General features: G+C 40.0%; 1 protein-coding gene across 3 annotated transcripts in view; it reads right to left on the bottom strand.

Annotated features, from left to right (window-relative positions):
* Positions 1-2080: 2080 nt before the first annotated feature.
* The window catches only part of TNFSF11 (tumor necrosis factor superfamily member 11), a 28142-nt gene continuing 13513 nt past the window's right edge, over positions 2081-16709 (bottom strand). For 2 of the 3 annotated variants that reach the window (XM_040701534.2, XM_046943017.1), the window contains 3 exons: positions 9886-9931; positions 9704-9802; positions 2119-4452 (listed from right to left, as the gene is read on the bottom strand). In XM_040701534.2, the coding sequence (XP_040557468.1) occupies positions 4031-4452; positions 9704-9802; positions 9886-9931 (567 nt within the window). In that variant the 3' untranslated portion in view covers positions 2119-4030. Of the gene's footprint in view, positions 4453-9703; positions 9803-9885; positions 9932-16709 lie in introns of all 3 variants that reach the window. The other variant, NM_001083361.2, reaches the window with a different exon arrangement.

Here is a 16709-nt window from a genome sequence, read left to right as displayed (position 1 = left end):
GGAGATGTATAAGAATGTGATGCTTGTTTGGAGCCCTCTGAATCTGAGACATCAAACCAAGTTCAGTATGGACTGATTTGTGCGTCCAATCCATTGGCTCCTTATACCCCAACTATTTTTCTTTGTTTCCATGCAGCTCAGCCTTTGCGCTAATGCCTCAAAAGTCCTTTTGACATTGTTCCCATTTGCTGTCTGAATACATAGCAAAGCCACCTGTAAGTGGGCAAAAAAGAAGGATGCTTTGATCTGAACTATATCTGCTGCTACCACCAGGAAAAAGAGCTGTAAGTCAGTGAGTGGGGTGAGCAGGATGCCGACAGCTGAAAGAAGCCAGAGAAATGAAGAGGGATAGACAGAAAAAGAAATACTCACTGGTTTGAGAGCTTGGGGAGGTGTGGGGAGGAGTCCCCAAGTACCAAAACATGCCCATGTATGAAACATGTAAAAGCCCATGTATGAAAATGTACTTTTTCAGCAAGAATACAATAAAAGCATACTTAGGAGGAAGTTTTTCACTCAGAGTGGGGTGACGCACTGGAACAGGTTGCCCAAGGAGGTTGTGGATGCCCCATCCCTGGAGGCATTCAAGGCCAGGCTGGATGTGGCTCTGGGCAGCCTGGTCTGGTGATTGGCAACCCTGCACATAGCAGTAGGATTAAAACTGGATGATCATTGTGGTCCTCTTCAACCCAGGCGATTCTGTGATTCTATATGTTCTCATTAGACTGGCAGATGCAGTTAGAGACCTCAGAGCAAGCTTAGAGTGTGCCAACCCTTCTGATTTAAAAGCAGAATATATGCCAAGATCAATTACTGAAAGTCTCAGGCTATTTCTGATGGCCCAGAAGGCCAATGGCATCCTGGCTTGTATCAGAAATAGTGTAGCCAGCAGCAACAGGGAGGCAACCGCCCCTCTGTACTCTGCACTGATGAGGCCCCACCTCAAGTACTGTCTTCAGTTTTGGGCCCCTCATTACAAGAAAGACATTGAGGCCCTGGAGCATGACCAGAGAAGGGCAAATAAGCTGTGACAGGTCTGGAGCACAAATCTTATGGGCAGGGGCTGAGGGAACTGGGATTGTTCAGTCTGGAGAAGAGGAGGCTCAGGGGAACCGCCATTCTCTACAGTGACCTGAATGGAGGTTGTTGTGAGGTGGGGGTCAGTCACTTCTTCCAGGTAATAATGATAGGACTAGAGGGAATGGCTTCAACTTGTGCCAGGGGAGGTTCAAGTTAGATATTGGGAAAAATTTCTTCTCCGAAAGAGTGTTGAGGCATTGAAACAGGCTGCCCAGGGAGGTGGTTGACTTTCCTGCCCCTGGAGGTGTTCAAGAAACAGGTAGCTGTGGCACTTAGGGACACAGTTTAGTGAGCAATAGTAGACCAATCATCCACCAACCACTAAATGACTTCAGTGGTCTTTTCCCAATTTAATTCTATGATTTCCTAATTGCTTATTATTTTGTAAAGAGCACAGCCAGAACAGCACTTCTAATTACAATTCCATGGTAGTCCCTGTAGCCTCTTGAGGAGTACTTTGTCACATCCTTCCCACCTGGTTCACAACATAGCTAGACAATTTGCATTGCAAGGATGCTTAGCTAAAAGAAAAGAAAATAACTTGGGTCCCAAAGTCATCACACAAGGGAAATTTAAAGCCCCATATCACACTGTAAATTTTTTGCATCTGCAGTATTACTAATCAGCGCTAATGCACAACGAAGAAGATTCCTGGAGAGTGACCTGCAGCTCTTAAAAATTTGTAAGAAAAGGCCTAAATCCCTCTGTCAGTTCTGGCTTTGAACTGGTAACCATATGGTGCGAAACAAAATTGAATTCATCATTTCCAGCTGTATTTGCAACACCTGATCTTACACTGCTCGAAAGTGGTAGATGCATGTGCAAAAGCTTGCAATCAAATCAAGAATCCATAAAATTTGGTGTAATTCTCAAAATGGTTGGCTTGTGCTTCAGTTTTCTTAAGTAGTCATACCACACCCAGCATGCATATTATGAAGAAAGCTACTGAAACTGTACATGAAATACAAGGGCACAGGGAAATAAAGAAAACACAAAGATATTTTTTTTCTTAGAAATATATTTTGTAAGAAAACAATATTAACATTAAAAAGAAATGTTTATTACACAGTATAAAATAATTGCTTGAATTCAAATCCGTTAATTATAAAAAGAAGTCTGAGGATTTGTATGAAGCCTCATTTCTTATAGATTTGAGCCTTTTGCCTTCTGTGACTCCTGCATTGAAGAGTAGGCTTTCCACACATCATCCTAAGAGTACTCAAATACTCCTAAAGCCTCTCTCATCCTCACCAACTGCTGTCCCCTGCCTAGATGTACCCTAAATATCACCGGTAGTATCTGCAGCTCAACCCCCATGTTCCCCATACCCACCCTCAGATTCCTATCACCTACCGTTTTTAGCCAAGCAACTATACAAGAAACAACACATGTAGCGGCTAGCTAGAAGTTTCCCCATATTAAATTGTTGGCTAATATGAACAGTGGCCAGCCACTGACAAATAATGTAAAATGGCTGAGTTGTTCTCAGCTGTCAGTTCTCACATAAATCCTGTAAGATTACCTCTTAACACTGCCATTCATCTGCCAAACCTGGCAGAAAGGCACAGAGTTTCAAAAGCTACAAGGGGAGAAAAGGACAGGCAATGCAATGACGTAAAGCTTCACTTCTTCAGGAAAGTAGGCTAAAAAAAAAAATGTCATTACAGAATTTATAACTTGCAGAATTCATTGTAGGAAAACTTGCCTGCTTAGTAACTATAAATACCCCCAGTATATTTCTGTGGCTTTTCTTTTTTTTAAATGTCATGCCAGCTTTGTAATGTTAATTATCCTCCAGGTTGGAAAGGCACCCAGTGACCAGCATTCTGGTGTGATTACTCATGACTTTGCTGTGAAATTCCCTCCTCTCCTCCCAGTAATACTGACAAGTTTAACAGAAATCTATTAAGTTAAAAAGAACAAAGATATATTACATTTGCTAATTGCAAACAACCTCTTTTAGCTGCAATTTTTCCCATTGGGATTAAAAAGTGCACTAGTTTAACATGTCTGTACATTAAAAACAGTATAAAACATTAAATATACAAACAGCAAGAGAATTTAAATATCTTGTATCAAATACTATAGGACAATATAATTTACATTTTTTTTCTTTACACAAAACATTACACCTGAAATATAACTTTAGATATTACAGAATATAAAAATACATACTTTTTGTCTAAAAAATGTCTTTGCAGGTTCTGGCACAATGTAATACTTTAAAGGCATACTGTATTTTGGCAATCTGTATTTGCAATTAGCTGTGCAACAATAAGAATGACCTGCAATTAACCTTTTAGAACTGCAAGGCCAGATGATCTTCCCCCTTCCTGGAATAGCCCTTTTAGTCAGATAAAAACTTAATTTGCACTGTTTAGGTGTTGTACAACTCATTTCTGCCATGGCTTGAAGGCTCCAACCTTTATCCAGCAAAGCAAGAACCTGCTTAACTAAACATGTGAAAAACCACATCAAATGCAATGGAATTAGTCATACGTTCACAATTTTTGCTGTCTCAGGGTCAGAATGCTCAGCCCCAAGCAAATCTGAGCACTGAATGCAATCTGGAAGCCAGTTTCTGCCCTGCCCTGTTTGTGCCAAAACTGGCAAGAGTAGCACAGGTTAGAAAGTCCGGACAGGATGTAGAAACAAATTCAGTAATATTAATTGTTCTGCTTTCACTTAAACCAACGTAAAATCATAATGATTCTTCCAAAGCCAATAGAGACATTGGAAGTAAAATTAGTATAGGACTGAATCGGGAGATCTATATAATTATATCCTTGATTTATGAAACTGTTGCTAGAATCAGTACAGGGCAAAATGTGTCTTTAGAGATATATGTTTTATACAGATGCAATTGGGATGCAAAAGATTTTCAGCTGTCTTCAAGTTGTGTCTGGACCACAAACCCCCATCCCCCCAGAATTTCAACACACTAAAAGATTCAGTCTAAATCCCTTACTTTAAATGCCCCAAAGTAAGTTGCTTCTTGTGATGAATCCAGTAACAATGGGTTTGATACCTGGATACTTATCATGTCACCAGTTTTTAATTTTAAAAATCCTCCTATGTTTACAGAATAAAAATGAAATTCTGAATTCCCTGACCAGTATTTGGTGCTTCCTCCCTTCATCAACACATCAGAGCGCCTTATTTTAAGGTTTGTCTTAGTCATGTACACCATCAGCTGAAGCCCTCTTTTAGTCAGGTTTCCTGAAGTTTCATGATGTCTAAAACAAATGTTGGCATAAAGGTAGTAAAATCCATCTTGATTAACAATCAGTTTCCCATCACTGAACGTCATATTTGATAAGTTTGCCTGGCCTTTGTCATGATGCCAGGATGTAAGGTTCACTTTGCGAGTTCCTGAAGAGAGGGGAAGAAAAAGAAATTATTTACAAACATTTCACAAAGCTCAACATTTAAAAAGCAAACCTCAATTATTATTTTTTTTAAATTAATAGCAGCTACTGTTATGTAAGCTAAAGTTTAAAGCTTCTGAGTATGAGTCAACTCATGATAAAACCCCATAAGAAAATAATTTTTTTCATCATGTGCTACCATGTGCTATTTGTAAGTGTCTCCTCTCCATTGGAATATAGTACGAAACATTTGCTTGACCAGTAGTTTATGGTCAGCAGTCACACAAGCTCTGTACAGTAACTGTGCATCTTTATAGCAAGGAGGTTGGAACTACATGATCTCAAAAGTCCCTTTCAACCCAAACCATTCTATGATTCTATGATCTTTAGTATACATTTCTTGGCTATACTTCAGATAACTCTTCACGTATTCACGACAAACATTTCCATGCAAAAACAATGTTTGGATTTAATCTGATTTTTAGAATACACCAAAAAAAAAATCTCTAAAATCCTATCTATTCATATCTTATATAGTGCCCCCACAGCACAATCCTAGTTCTCTGTACAAATATTTATATAGTTGGGCAATTACAGCTATTCAGGATGTACACTCAGTTTTATTTTGTCTCATATCTAGTGGTAGGTCTTGGAATGACAGCTTCAGGAAGAAAAGCTTTGTTCTAGATAGCCTGCCTTTTGTTGCTTGAGGAGGTTGTGGATTCCCCATCCCTGGAGGCATTCAAGGCCAGGCTGGATGTGGCTCTGGGCAGCCTGGTCTGGTGGTTGGCAACCCTGCATGTAGCAGGGGGGCTGAAACTCAATGATCATTGTGGTCCTTTTCAACCCAGGCCATTCTATGATTCTATGATGATTCCAGCTAGAAACAACGAGCTGATATTCCACTTTTGGAGAACAGTCCCCTTCAAATTATCTTAAGCTGGAGATCCACAAATTAGGAAAGAAGATAACCACTGTATTTTCTCCCTCTCTCTCCACAGAGCATCACATACATGAGAATCAAAATATACACATAGCAGTTACTGCTTGACTAGCAAAAACGATTAACAGCACATCTAAACAAGCATTACTGAACTCCTACGTGTATAACTCTTTTCTGCTCTGCCTCCATGATGAGGGGCTGGTCAACAAGTCCCTTATCTGTTAAAGTGACTGAATGCTCTGCGAAGAGAGTGAAAGAGTAGCTGAGACACTAGAAATGTTCAGGTTTGTCAGCTCTGGACTATCACTGAAAGCTAACTTCACGTATAAAGGTACAAATGTCTTCCAGGAACCCTGGTCTGAAAGGCACCTCCTGGTTGCTGTCCTCAAGTAGTCACACTTGTAAGAGGTTTCAAGTTGGTCAAGACCCAGATCATTTCATTTAGATCCTACTGAGCTGAGATGCCTTGAAAGGAGGTCAGACAGGGATTCAGAAAGAGCATTTGAGTCTTCCTTTCAAACCTCGTCACATTTGACACTTCAGTTTGGTTTCAGTGTCACAGTGTTAAGCAGCAATCTGCAACACCAGCCCAGGCAGCATGGCTACTGTGGCATACATATTATGCAGGGGTTTCACACTGCTCTAATGAAAAACACCTCCCATAGTATAAACCTCAGATTCCCTTGCATCTCCTCAGTTCTAGTACCATCCCATTAGCACCCACCTCAGCTCTCAGAAAAAAAAAAAAAACAGGAACAGGCAATAGGAGGTGTAGAAGATCCAGTCAAGACCCACGGTCCACACAGAGGAACATCAGCACCATCCTGAGAAAGCCACACAGGCCCTGACACTTCCTGGCATGCATCATGGAATGGAAGAGCCACTACAACCTACCATTCATTCACAAGACATGTAACGCATAGCGCAACAGATGGAAGTTGGACAACTTGTTCTCCTAACCACTACCAAGCTTTCAAACAAAAATCATTGCTGTTTTACCCACAGCAGCAGACCTGCATAGGCATCAGGGAACCATAAATCTTTGGCTCCTAGTGCATCTTCCTGTCTGATAGGAATATTCAGTACTCTGTCTTCTCCACATCAAACCAAAACGATCTATTCCCACAAAAGTTTCCAAGGCCACTTGTTGTCCTCCAAGCATGTACCCAGGCATGCCCAGAGAACTGCCAGTGCTCACAAGCATCCTGGGTAACAGCCTCAGGTACATCTGATTAAAGACATTTCCTGGATTTGTTTGTGCATAAATAAGAGAGGGTAAGTAGAGACAGGGGAATTTGAAAGCCACGAGTCTCCCCTGATTGCCAAGGACAAGTGACTTTTACATGTGAGCAGAATACTTTAATGGCAGTCCAGAATAAAAAAAAACAACCTTCCAGCAATCCTCCACAAAAAAAAAAAACTGTGCAAAGCATAGGCTTTAATAGCAGAACATAAATAGATGCTCCCCTATGGCTCCAGTGTAGCCAAGTAGAAATTATGCAAGCAAATTCATACAGAGATAAGCCTTATTCTGTGTAGTACCTCTAAAAAAATTCTGGAAGCAATCAACTAAGGCTCTTATCCTGGAATTATTCAACTGCAAGAGAACACTGAGAAAGTGGTACCAAAGCACATCTCAGAAGAACTACTGATAGCTGAAAAAGTTTTGTAGGACTACTTTTACACAGCGTTGAGTCTATCAGAAATACTGCCCCAAGAAACTTGGGCTACCCTGAAAATAAGGAGGATAGGTAAGAAATTATGGCCTCCATTACTGGAGAAGTGCAGAAGCACAGAGATCTGAGCAGGAATGCATACATACAACCAAGCAGAAAGGCATGCCAGCATACTGTGACTGATTGGTGGCACACCAAGAAGTTTACAGGCAGATTTTATTTACCTGCCAATAAATGTTTTAGTTGCCAGACTTAATAATTAAGTAGCAATTCTAAGGAAGTCCTTGGGGAAAATTCATGATTCGCTGAAAGGGGAAGATGGAAAATAGGTGCCACAGTCACTGGTATTTGTGATGCTGAAAGCAACTGTGGGTGAAATTTGTTCACACTTGGCTGCTGAGAGCAATACATATCATTCACCCATGGTTAGGGTAGAGAGGCAGACCAAGAGATGGAGGGTGACCTTATCTACTGATGTAATTAGACCGGTTTTGAGCAGGAGATTAGCCCAGATGGCTCCTAGAAACCTCTTTCAAAGTAGATTATAATGTTATAACTATATTAACCAAGGTAGATGGACATTTTGCAACAATTTAAAGCTTTAAGAGGCTTGCCACAACCAGTGACGCAGCACAAAGATACATGCAATATTGAAGCAGGCTCTCAGGGCTTCAGGGAGTAACACACCCAAATCTGGAGGCACCAAAACAAACATCCCAAAACACAGGCAGAGGAGAAAACTGGAGCATACAAGTGCCAAGTCAGCTGTGACTGAAACTCTAAAACATAATAATCCATGTTATGGGACAGGCAGAAGTGCTGTAATACAGTATCTTTTGAGACAAAATTTATAATGGAGCCGTGGAAAAAATAACACAAGGCAAGTTATGTTGAGAGAAAAGAAAGAAGTCAGAGATAATGACTAAGGTAACCTTCCAGACAGGGTAACAAGCATTAAAAAAAAGATAATTTTCAGTCTTTCAGGTAACTCAAAACAAATCTAAACAATGTCTTAGATGTTAGCAGGCATTAACTGAGACTAACACAATTGAGTTCCAGTAGAAATAATTAGTAAGAAAGATGATAATGGGAGGGTAACAAAAGAAAGAAACCCAGTGTTTATTACTCCTTTGCACTGCAGCAGCATTCAGGTAAAAATAAGCCCAAGGAAAGGGCTAAAGTTCTGTCTACTCTGAAAAAAACCTCTTCTGGAGGCAAACAGTAGTGAAGCCAAACCTGTAGCTGTAAATAGCTCAAAATACTACAGTGTTTCCTTAGACAGTTAAAGGTACCAATTCACATCCCAAATGATATATTTAACATTTACATCTATTTATGTTTGTACTCTTCTCCTTTAAACTATGACTAATTTCTGTAATCAATTTATAAACCAAAATTCACTGTTGTCATTTAAAACATAGGTAAGGTTTAAAGTAAGCTCTTGTAAAAAGCAACCAGCAAGCACCTAGCTTTAGCCTAAGGCAACAAACCTAAAAAATACACACAGCAAACAAAACCACTATGACTTCTGCAGTCAAATGATGGGTGGGATACCAAGATCTAAGAAGGGTTATTTCCACTCCCTTCCCTGCCATTCCCCAACTGCAGAAGTCCATTTAGAGTTTTTAATTATTGTGAACCAGGTGAATGGAACACATTCAGTGGCTATTTATAGTGGTTGTTCACTTGCAAACTACTCAACCCTCTCTGATGGTTACAAAACTGGTTCTTTTTCCTGACATTGCTTATTTTGGGTCAGCGATGACAGCAGAGAACTTAAAATGCTGAAAACAAATCTCCTAAGACTCATAGATGACATAAAATAATTTAGAAGACACGTAGGGCGAGGAAACATAGGAAGAAAATAGAAATTTGCAGTCAAAGAAAACAGAGTAGGGAAGAACAACACCTAGTGACCCACAAGCAAATTCTTCATCCTTTATACCTGACATGAACCTCTATGCCACCCATTCAAGTGTATACAATCTTACAATCAGTAGAAGGTTTGTGGTTCCAGCTGTCCATAAGGATGCAGTCCCTTACTGATGCAACATTCACAGGATGAGCAGAAGCTGTCCTCATGATTAATGTCTGGCAACACTCTCCCAACCAAAGGACACATAACCCATGTGCTAGATACGGAAGCAATGAGCTCAACTCACTGCACTGATAAGGGGTTGATTTGCTCAAAGGAGAAACAAAGTAGTTTTACTACTGGCACTATATTTCTAAGAGCTCCTACAGTCTGTGCTGGAAAAAAAGAACAGCGAAGAAATCAAGAGCAATGCTTCCCTTGCCATCAACTACAGACATGCTGATTTATTCCCTAGAAAGTTAAATGCAGTGATGCACATCAGTAAAAATAAAATCTTAGGCTCTCTGTTTATTAAGCTCTAGATCTGGGCAGTGACAATGCACTTGGTGGGAGAAAGAATCCTAACCTTCCAGGCAAAAAGCTAACTTCTTCAGTGCAGAAGTGTTTTGTTCCTAGAGCAGACGGATGAAAATCTCAGGTTTCAGGCCTCAATAGAGCCTTCCCCTTTGGTTTGGTTGCATAAAGGAGTAAAACAATGCACTTAACAAAAAGGAATTGAGTGCATTTATGGTAGCATTACAAGTATTCGCTTTAAACTTACCAGTTGGAATATTCTTATCATCAATAATGAGATGGGCAAAAGGTTGCTTCTCTGGCTTATTTCTCCTGTACAGTTCCATTCCTATTGCCTCCATTGCAGCTGGAATAAAAAGATTTTCGTTACCTCAGAAAAAAAAAGTATAGAATTAAAATCTTATTCATAAGAAATAAACCAGCACCTACCTTTTTCTGGTCTTGGTGGCTCTTTTCCCAGAATACGCTGGACTTCCTAAAATGAGAAAAACACACTGCTTTGATGATGTCTTTTTTTCCTCTAAAATTATGCATCACAGTTTGTACAGAACGCAGTATTATAAGAATGCTGGCTTGCAAGATCACTGTACCATTTATTGGAAGAGTGATTAGAGGATTTACATTTACAACTATTTCCACTTATTGAACTTGCAATGTTTCACTTAGTATAATGTAACAATCACTGCTAAGAACACATCCCATAAAACCATGGAGCTTATGAACTGACTTAATTACTTGCAGTTGAAAGGTAATGAAAGAGGCAGCTCTGCACTGGGACTAGTAAGTAATCACATAGCTGAGAAAAGCTAAGCACTGCATTTCATTGATGATGAGGTAAATGAAACCTCCATCCCTTATGCTTGACCACTAACAGGAGAGGTTTCAAGACCAGTAGGTTTCGCAGCCAAGCCTCACTTACAACAAAGTACACAGAAACTGAAGAATTAAGCATTTTCCACATTTCTGCTGGGCCAAATGGACTGGGTGCCAGAGTCTGGAAGTGCATATTCTCCAAAACTGCAGATTAATTTTAACATGAATGAAGTGCATGTAACCCAAAACCAAGAATATAACAGACATCAGGCACCACAGAAAGCCTTACTTTCAACAATCCACTCCTGCTTTCTCCTTGAAAAAACTCACAGACAGCAGTTTTCAAAAAAATCTAAGCAACATGCTCTTGTTAGAAGCTTTATATTGTTCGGTTTGTTCCTCAGTTCTGTTCCATTTCCCCATGACTCACCCTATTTGTTTCCTACAAAATAAGGATAATATTCTCCTTGCTGTTGAGACTACCTCATACCACGCAGCCATCATGAAGATGCTGAGTAGAAGGAAACATTTTACTGCAGAAAAAAAAAATCATTCTTACCACTGAAACCTGTGTGGTCCTGTGTTGTGTTTGTCTCCTGTATTGTTGGTTGCGTAATTCAACACTATGTATACATTGTACACCTCAGATTTGGCCAGATCAGCAATATTCCACCGTATTCTCTATCACTGTAGTGCTTTAGAATTTGAAACCTTGCTCTGAAAACACCTGAAGTTCTGTGTTTATGTAATTTTGAAGTCACCATGATATCTGTAACTGCTTTGCTGTACATTATGTACTCTCACTTTCACCTTTCAGTAGGTATCTAAATGTTAAACCAAAATGGAAAGCCACAGCAGCATGGAAGTTGTAGTATGACTATCAAAGCATACTACCTCAGCAGAGAGATGCTGATTTTGTAGATATGAATCATTAAAAATGCTTTTTGCTGTAGAGACAAGAAGAAAAGCAGAAGAATCACAACTTCAGAAGCAGCAAAACCCACATCCATCTCCCCCCACTTAGATTCACTTCCCCTCTCTGAGCTTCTTACTGCAACATCAGTTCTAGCTCAATTCTAGGAGCTGTGCACCAGCGTCAGCCTCTAACCACACCTGATCTCTAACTTCTAATGAAGTAATAAGGAGAAAAATAGCAAGTACTAGGTACTAGGGTGATAAAAATAATAGAATCAAAGAATGGCTTAGGTTGGACAGGATCTTAAAGGTCATTTAGTTCAAACCCCGTGCCATGAATAGGGTGGCCACCCACTAGGTCAGGCTACCCAGATCCCCATCCAACCTGGCCTTGGAATGTTTCCAGAGATGGGGCATCCCCAGACTCTCCAGGCAACCTGATCCAGTGCCTCATCACTCTCTGAGTATGGAATTTCCTCCTAATACCTATACTAAATTTCCCATCTTTTAAAGCTATTCTCCCCCCACCATGAGTCTATCTTGGGACTAGTGCTCTTCAACATCTTTATCAACAAGGCAGTGGTATCAAGTGTACCCTCAGCAAGTTTGCAGATAACACCGAGCTGAGTGGTGCAGTTATCACAACAGAAGGAAGCCGTCCAGAGGGACTTGGACAAGCTCAAAAAGTGGGCACAAGAGAGCCTAATGAGGTTCAACAAGGCCAAGTGCAAGGCTTTGCACTTGGGTCAGGGCAATCCTAGACTTTGAGAAGAATTCCTTGAGATCAGCCCTTCAGAGGCTTTAGTAATCCTGGTGGACAACAAACTGGAAATGAGTTGACAGCATGCAGTTTCAGCCTGGAAAGCCAGCAGTATCCTAGGCTGCATCAAAAGAAGGGTAACCAGCAGGGCAAGGGAGATGATTGTTCCCATCTACTGTGCCCTTTTAAGATCTCATCTGGAGAAAATAGAATAAAAAAGTGAAAGACTGAGATAGACTAGACTCTAAGACATTACAGCTCTATAACTCCCTCCCTAAACTTTCCCAAAAGGGGAAGACTCCTTTGTTTTCTTCCTTTCTTAATGGAAACATTTTGGGTGTGGAATCTACTTAAGGATCCTTTATTTCTGGGAGATGTGATAATGCACTTGTCTGGAGAGACTGTCATGCAGATTCAAGATGTCTTATGAGGAGCGGCTGAAGGAGCTGGGATTGGTTAGTCTGAAGAGGTGGCAGCTCAGGAGAGACCTCATTGCACTCCACAACTTCCTGTAGGGAAGGTGTGACGAGGAGGGGGACCAGGCAACAAACAGGACCCAAGGAAATGGCCACAAGTTGTACCAGAGGAGGTTTAGATTAGATATAAGGAAAAGCTTTTTCTCTCAGAGAGTGGTCAAGCACTGGAATGGCCTGCCCAGGGAGGCAGTGGAGTCACCATCCCTGGCAGTGTTCAAGAGGCATCTGGATGAGGAGCTGTGAGATATGGTTTAGTGGCTTGTGGTAGCAATGGTGATGGGAGGACTGTTGGACTAGATGATCTGGTAGGTCCTTTCCAACCTTGTGATTCTATGTACATTTTAATCTCCTAGTATCTAAAACAGTATTAAATGAAATCTCATACCTGATAACTGCACAGCCCTTGAAGTCCCTGAATTGGCCAGTTGCTATTCTTCTTGCAACCTATTTTTTTCCTTAGGAACCTAGAGTTCTGTTTCTGCATGTTTCCAAAGATGCTCTGGCTTGAACAAATGGGTGCTTCTACCTTCTGAGATCTAGCAGTCTGACTCAGCATATCTTCCATGCAGAAAGGCTGCGGTCCTCACAAAACGTAGTATGAGTTTTTCTAACTGGTGGTGGTTCTTTTCATCTGCAATATCACTACTTGGTGAGCAGAACAGCTACCTAGGAAGATCCAACTCCACTGTCTTCCTCATCTTGATGGTCTTCAATCTACCTATCACTCTCCTGCTACTTAGCAGCAACTCTGTCACCAAGCTGCAGACTGGGCTTGACAGGAACACTCATGTACTCCTCTTGATACTAGGCTACTATGCAATAAAAGATGCAAGCATCATCTTGGAATACAGGAAGTTCCATACAAAAAAGAAAAAAATTCTTTAATTTGAGAGTGACAGAACACTAAAACAAACTGTCAAAAATGTCTTAAAAGTCTCCTCTGGAGCTATTAGAAACCCACCTGGATGCTTTCATGTGCAACCTACTCTAGTGACCTTGCATTAGCAGGGTGGTTGAACTAGATAATCTCCTGAGGACCCTTCCAAACCCTACAATTCTGATCACAGCAATGAAGGGGGAGATATGAATGAGTCCAACACTAATACACTTAAATAGAACCTGAGTCTGGCTCATGTTGAATGAATCTTCCGTCCCACTAAATTCTACAATTTTCTTTCCATGAAATACATGAACTAGTTAATAAAGAACTAGGATGGAGCTGTGGGTTTCCTCATGAAGGAAACGTACTTCAAAATTGTTCTTGACTTTTAAGAAAACTTCATTTGTTTTTATGGTTCCAAGACAAGCAACATGCCATAGTAGTTGGCATAGTATTGCCATAACTAAACCTGTACGTGCTTTTCTGATCCTGAAAGACGTAAGGACTATGCTACCTGGACATTTGCAGATGCCCTCTTAGTGGGCACCTGAATGTCTTTAAGCACCTCATACTTTCTCACAATGCACACCACCATTTAGAAAGCAGAAACAGCTCAACAGATCTTGTAACTAAGACTTAATTATAAGAGCATAAGAACTCTTTACAAAATATTACAAGTGAGTCTCTTAAGACTTCGAACCACACAGCAAAGCATGCTACCAAGCTGTTATTTTTAGAACAAGTGTTTGCAAAAAAAAATCACACCACACATCTTCAAATAAGCTGCACTTGTACACCTTTGCATCATTTGCTCACTGTCCACCATGTCAACTCCGCTGGTCTGCTTCCCATATTCCAACCTCTTTCATTCAGTCACTGTTCAAACAACACACAAGCAGTCAATCAAATAAAAAATACTTATTCCTTACTTCAAAAAAATTATAAGGCCATCAGGAAGCTGCAAAACTTCCAAGTTTGAATGCTAAAACCATGCTTTAAGTGTCTGAAGAGTCCGGAACTGCTCTTTCCTCATGCAAAGCAGGATGCAGGTTTTAACCCTTAGGCAACTATCAGACCTATTACCACACCAGCATCTCAGGTCTTCAAAACACAAGTCCTATCCTTCAAGTCATGTTCAAGGTCAGACCAGACTACGTGAGAACAAGTAATACTTGTGAATGGTTTTTCCTCTCCTCTTTGATTATACAGTATCTCATGATCTACTTTGAGTAGCTACAAGGTGCCCTTTGAGACCAACCACAAGAGACCCTTAATACATTCACAAATTGAGGAAGTTGTGACTAAGTCTAAGGCTCCCATAGGTAGACGTTTCTTTTTCTTTTCACAGTGTTTCAAAACCAGTCAATATCAAGAAGTAGTATCTTGTCACTCAGCAGAAGAAAGCTAATCAGAAAGGAAGTAAAATAGAAAGTACATATTCTTCAGAAGATTGAAATTACCAGTGCAGTGTCTATTCAAATGAGTACTCTACTGCCTGCTGAAAAAAGGCACATAAGGTTGTAGCAGGGAAATCAACATTTTGACAACTTAAAACAGTCACCCATAAAACCTTCAGTTTGTCACTAACCACACACACTTAAAAAGTCTGCTAAAAATATATATCTCTTTATAAGTTCTGCCCTGGAGGTCTACCAACAAAGTACTTTTTTGCCATGTAGGGGACTAGTTTATGCCTGAACTCCCCAAGAAGCTAGAAGCTGGGAATATAGCCAAAAAGACACTCATGAACTGACCCAAGATATGTTTGTAGTCCTTTCTACTTCAGACACATAATAGACTTCATAAGAAATGTGGTTAGTGCATCTGGGTTGCCAAAGGGCTTTTAGGGTTATATACAAAAAAAAAAGCAAACAGACTAGGAAAGCATATTATTTGTCTGCTTGAAAGTTTATATGCAATAATATTGAATGTGTGTTTTCTACTGAGTAAGCTTCTCCCTAAGCAGCATTGTTGTTCTGGAACATGTTTTTTTCAGGAGACACATGTTTCTAGATCTGACCTTACAAAAAAACAGTGTAGGAGTGCTGCAAGACTACTGGCAACATCAATCTCTACTTTAGATTTAAACACTCATCTACAGGTGTACAAAGAAAACAGATGAGAATCAGTGTAGTAAGCTAAAAGCTGTAACCAGACTATAAAATTAAGCAAAAAAAAAAAACTTGTCTGTTTTCATTTCCTGAACAGTTTGAATTGCAAAAGTCAAACAATTAAAAAAATCACAAATTATTTTTTGAAGTGCTCCACTTCTGTCACCTAATATACTGCCAATGCAAATAAGGATACTTATTCTTAAAACACCAGGTTAGATTCTCTTTCAGGAAAGTGAACTATGTAGAGAAAATAGGAAACATCTTTCCAGTCACATAGGCTACATTCTCACATAAAGGACTAGCCATACTGGAGATAACATTCAGCTACACCTCTGCCTTTTATTATAGCAGAACCAATGAAAGGCATAGCTTACAGAACATCATCAAGGATAATTTTGCTTTAACGTTTCTTTCATTTTTGAAATAAAAATGGAGAAGATGCAAATGTAACCCCAGGCAAACATTTGCCTGTCTTTATTTTTCTGTCACCAATGTGTGATGACAAAGCATCCAGAACACTGACCCAGCTACTTAATACATTCTGTTGCATTCAAGAATTCCAGTCCGATTACTTTGGCAGGGGAAACCTTATTGTTCTCAAACTAATGGTCATTGACCAAAAAAAAATTATCCTACTCACTACTTATCTTGGCCACTGACATTGCAGCATTTAACCTCTATGCTGGAAGGCAGGATATGCAGCCTCCACTGAAGTCAATGCCTTTATTGAGTAACCAGCAGCAAATGACCAGAAGACAGAGCTTTCCATTCACTTACAGTAACAAGCTCCTTATTGCCAAGGGAACTGCTTGAAAGAGCACTCTAGTATCAGTGCACAAAAAAAACAGAAGTTGGGGTAGAGTCTGAGTCTAAAAAATTCTGAAAGAATGAACAAATCCCATTGAGCCAATCCATTTTTTCTTCTGAGTTTTTAAAGAAGGTGGCAAGCACCCATATTCCTTAAAGTTTTGTTCTGAAAAAGATCTGTCACTCAGGGTACTCTGTTAAAAGGAAACATCAGCAGAATTAAAGCATTGGATAATTAAGTACAAGTGACTCTGTAAAGTATACATGAGTTCAGCTCAAATCTAACAGAGCACCCTTTATGAAAGAACTGACAGTCATATGCAGATGTGTAGAAGTAATAGACCAGGTAAGCCAGGAAAACAAAGAACTATAGCACAACTTCAGCTTCTTAAATAGCCTATAATAGCCTTACCGCAGTAAGGGCTGATTGTGTCAGCCCTCCTAGGTTTCTTCATCAAGGCAAATTTACTTTTATTTGAGTTTGGGAA

Source organism: Gallus gallus, chromosome 1 (genome assembly GCF_016699485.2).
Source record: "Gallus gallus isolate bGalGal1 chromosome 1, bGalGal1.mat.broiler.GRCg7b, whole genome shotgun sequence".
NCBI lineage: Eukaryota > Metazoa > Chordata > Aves > Galliformes > Phasianidae > Gallus > Gallus gallus.
This window is presented reverse-complemented; position numbering and strand designations above follow the sequence as displayed.